Here is a 3,835-nt window from a genome sequence, read left to right as displayed (position 1 = left end):
TTAATACTTTGACAGAAACAAATCTTTGCCTGTGTGATACCTCTCTTCCACTCAGGGAAATGTAACTGAATTTGCTCACTTCCCTTTTGACAATTACGACAGATGAGAACTAACGACTCAGGTAAATTTTACTTAATTTAATCAAGTATATTTTACAAGATTTAGTTGAGCAAATTAAGTCAAATTTACCTGATTTATTCACTAATCTTTAACTATATTCTTAATAACTTTTACTAGATAATGATGAGTAAATATTACATGAATTTGTAGCATTTAAATTTACTTACCAAACGTCAGTGCAAATTGTTTACAGGATTTTATCTAGTAAATCTTACAAGTTATTTTTTACAGTGAACTATATGAACACTTGGTTGCACCACTTATTGACACATGGAGAACCCCCACCTCTCGTCATTAATTAACAAMATGAGAACGAGGAGGAGGTGCCCTTTCTCAATTTTTTCTAAATACAAGTTACCTCTCTGTATTTTACTGTCATGCAGTTCCTTGCATGTGCAAAAGGCTTGTGTCAAATCTGTGATGTGTTTCTTTCATTCTGCTGTTGATCATGTATTATTGCAGCTGTTATGTTACTGCTGTTTGACCTCACTGTTGATGRCCGTTTTTATTCAGCAGCAAGTTTAGGGTCATAATTTCACTAAAACCTGACATTAATGAAATATGTCCTTGTGCTCTGCATAAAGAACATTTTATTGAATTTATTTTATTATTTTGTAAATGTGTATGGATTTATGGGAATTTGCTGATTTTATTATGTTTGTAAACTGATTCTATAAAATTATGATGAAACCAGCAGTTTACTGTAATCCATTATACAGCGATAAGCTGTAAAGCTATTGCAGAACAWTACTGTCTTCTGTCCTAACAGTAATTTACTATTATTTTACTGTTACTGTATTTAAATTTACAGCAATATAGTGTTAAAACGAATCACAGTACATGCACTGTAAAAACAGTAACTTACTGGCATCTCTAGTTTTATAGTGAAATYTTTTACAGCACAACTAAAACCCAACTTAACCTTTATTAACCCCAAACATCTAATTGCTGACCTTATTACCTAAACTTAAACTTAACCACTGACACTAAATCTCATCCATCAGGGGGGTACCCCCCCATACAATAAGTGATGCAGAGGGAGCCCAACCAAGCATCCAAGATGAGGGGGTGATGAGTGTGTGTTTTATGTGTCCAGTTGGCAAAAAAAACAGCCTGTATTTTGTTTGCCAGACATCCTTGAGAAGTTATAAAAGAAGTGAGATTTCGTTCTCGAACTCTTGCTTTCTTGTTTGGGTTCTGTCTCTGGAGGCAGATATTTAAGGCTGGATTTATGGCAGCATTAAGCCCCCCCTGACTGTAGAAAGTTAAAGGATGAGTATCCTGTGAGAGGCTGACATTTTTGTTGAGATGTATTACATCCTCCCAGCAAGTGACAATTGCCTTCACCTTAAATAACTTTTGGAATCAGATAACAAATGGGAAAACAAAGAAACAAAAAGCTGTGGAAACMTCTTTGCTTCCTTTCAACCCCTTTAAAAAATGAAAAGAAAAAGGAGAAAAAAGTGGACAMCCCCCCACCCCCCACCCYCAATTAGTCACACGCTTATCCCTCGGTGTCCTTCTTCCCTGTGTGTTTATCCGGAGCTGTCTTTGACGCCACAGCTCAGAAAGACACCCTAATCCCGGGGCTGAATATGCATGATGCTCCGTGCAGGGCTGAATAGTTTCAGCACCGCGGAGGGGAACAGCGCCGCGGAGACAGACGGAGGCTCAGCTGCAGCTGTGACGGAAAACCTGTTTGACCCAAGAAGGACCATTTTTCCTCTGAGGTTGCATTAAACTGAAGCTCCCACCCCCCAGTTTTTTTAATGTCTGAGGATGCAGGCATAATTTGATACTTTTATGCCTAAAGGAGGGAGAAAGAGAGAGATGAAGGATGGAGAGATGGAACGAATTGGCGCACAGTTTGCAAAAAAAGTTGTGTTTGTTTGCAGAAATGTTGAAGTTGTGTGTGAGAGGATGGAGTTTGGAGATACCCCTGTAGCTGTGTGGACTGGAGTGATCCCCCCCCCTCCCCCCGCCCCAGACCCACGCACGGAGTGGGGCTGCATATTTTAACAGCAGACACAAATCCGCTCTGCTTGGGAATAAAAGCGAGAAGCGCGCACACACGCATAAGACGTGCGTGCGTAAGAGAGAGAGATGGAGAGAGTGTGTGTGTGTGTGTGATGAGGAGGAGAGTGTGAGTGTGTGAGGAAGGGAGGGGGAGGAGGGGGGTGTTTTGGAGAAAGAATGAGCCACTTCAGCCTGCCTGTGCCCGGATAATAACTACAGCAGAGCTGCTCTGGATGGATTTACCGACCCTCCCACCTCCTCTMTCCTCCTTCTCTCTCCTCTTCTCTCCTCCTACAACAGAATTTCATTCACAAGACAGGTGATTGTAAAAGAAAGAGGAGGGAAAACGGATCGATAGAGAGCGAGGGAGGAACAGAAAAAAGAGGGGGAGAGAGAGAGAGAGAAAAGAAGGGTCAGATATTCTCCCTTCTCTGTGCGCACCTGTCTTCGCCGCTCCGCGTTTTAACTCTGCTGCTGTTTGAGCTGTTTGAGCTGTTTGAGCTGGGACTTTTTCTCTTTTTTTAACACACTGGACAGAGCTCAGACCAGGAGTGTGTGGTTCTATGTAAATGTGTGAAAGGAGAAATCTGGATGCATCCATCTCCTCCTCCTCTGGCACTCCACAGGCGCGCATCCGTTCCGGACGACAGCAGCATGCCAAAGGAGGAGCTGCGCGGAGGACTCGGGTCAGTCTCACATCCCTTCAGTCTCAGACGTGTCTTCTGGTGGGTTTGTCCTTCACACACTCATAGAATCAGCGTTTTATGTTATCTCCCTCCCCCCTCTCCTCCCTCTCCCTGTCAGGCAGAGACTTCCCCACAGAGGACCGGACTGACTGACGCAAACCTCTCGGCCGCCGCTCCTACCTGCGCAGCGTCTCTCCCACAGAAGCGACCCGCTTTAATGGGCTCCAAAGCTCGCGAGCCTCCCGGGATGGCGTGCAGCGCGTGCTACTACCTGGTTATCAGCTCCACTCACCTGAGCAACGGGCACTTTCGGCGCGTCAAGGGGGTCTTCAGGGGACCTCTGTGTCCGAGTGCGAGCAGCGATTCCCCGGTAGGAGAACACCTTTAAACACTTCCTGAAGTCTCTGGAAGAGGCAGGAGATGCGTTTTTTCTTTTTCTTTTTTCTTTTTCATGTAGGCTATTTATTTTATTTAGTTACTGTTTTTGTTTTGTTTATTTGAAACAATGTGACTGCTGAGCTTGTAAAAGTGTCTAAAAGGAGTCAAAGTGAGGCCGTTTTATTCCATTTGTTGAAGTTTTATGATAAGAGAATTGGGAGGGAAGAAGTCCTGGAGCAAGTCTGCAGTTAGAGTGAAAACTAAATGAAAAGAGAAGAATCAAAAGCTCATCAAACCCAGCCACACTATCATAAAGCTTTAGGGAAAAGATTTTTTTTTTACATAATGATAATTTCTTCTTCAGAGCCATAAAATAACTTCCTTTTTTTGTGGGCGAGGGGAAAGTAGATGAGAATTTCTTTTTTTTAAAAGAAAAGGGAAAAATGTGCATCCAAGCATGAAGCCATTGTCCCTCTTATGGTTTTGGAAATTAAAAGAATCAAATTACATTATAGTTCTGTGGAGATGAGTCCAGCAGATAAAAATAGGTCTAATTGCCTCGAGTTTCTTCAATTGTTCTGCGTGTGTGTGTGTGTGTGTGTGTGTGTGTGTGTGTGTGTGTGTGTGTGTGTGTG

At 42.7% G+C, this 3,835-nt stretch overlaps 1 protein-coding gene across 1 annotated transcript in view; it reads left to right on the top strand.

Annotated features, from left to right (window-relative positions):
- Positions 1–2,333: 2,333 nt before the first annotated feature.
- Positions 2,334–3,835, top strand: part of znf804b (zinc finger protein 804B) — a gene marked incomplete at its 3' end in the record, with an annotated part of 74,155 nt that continues 72,653 nt past the window's right edge. Inside the window, 2 exon segments of the mRNA XM_014024926.1 lie at positions 2,334–2,822; positions 2,941–3,192. Coding sequence (XP_013880380.1) covers positions 2,706–2,822; positions 2,941–3,192 — 369 coding nt within the window.

Source organism: Austrofundulus limnaeus, unplaced genomic scaffold, assembly GCF_001266775.1.
Source record: "Austrofundulus limnaeus strain Quisiro unplaced genomic scaffold, Austrofundulus_limnaeus-1.0 Scaffold446, whole genome shotgun sequence".
NCBI classification, from domain to species: Eukaryota; Metazoa; Chordata; class Actinopteri; order Cyprinodontiformes; family Rivulidae; genus Austrofundulus; species Austrofundulus limnaeus.
Note: the sequence above shows the minus strand (reverse complement) of the source record. Positions and strands in the feature narration are given on the sequence as shown.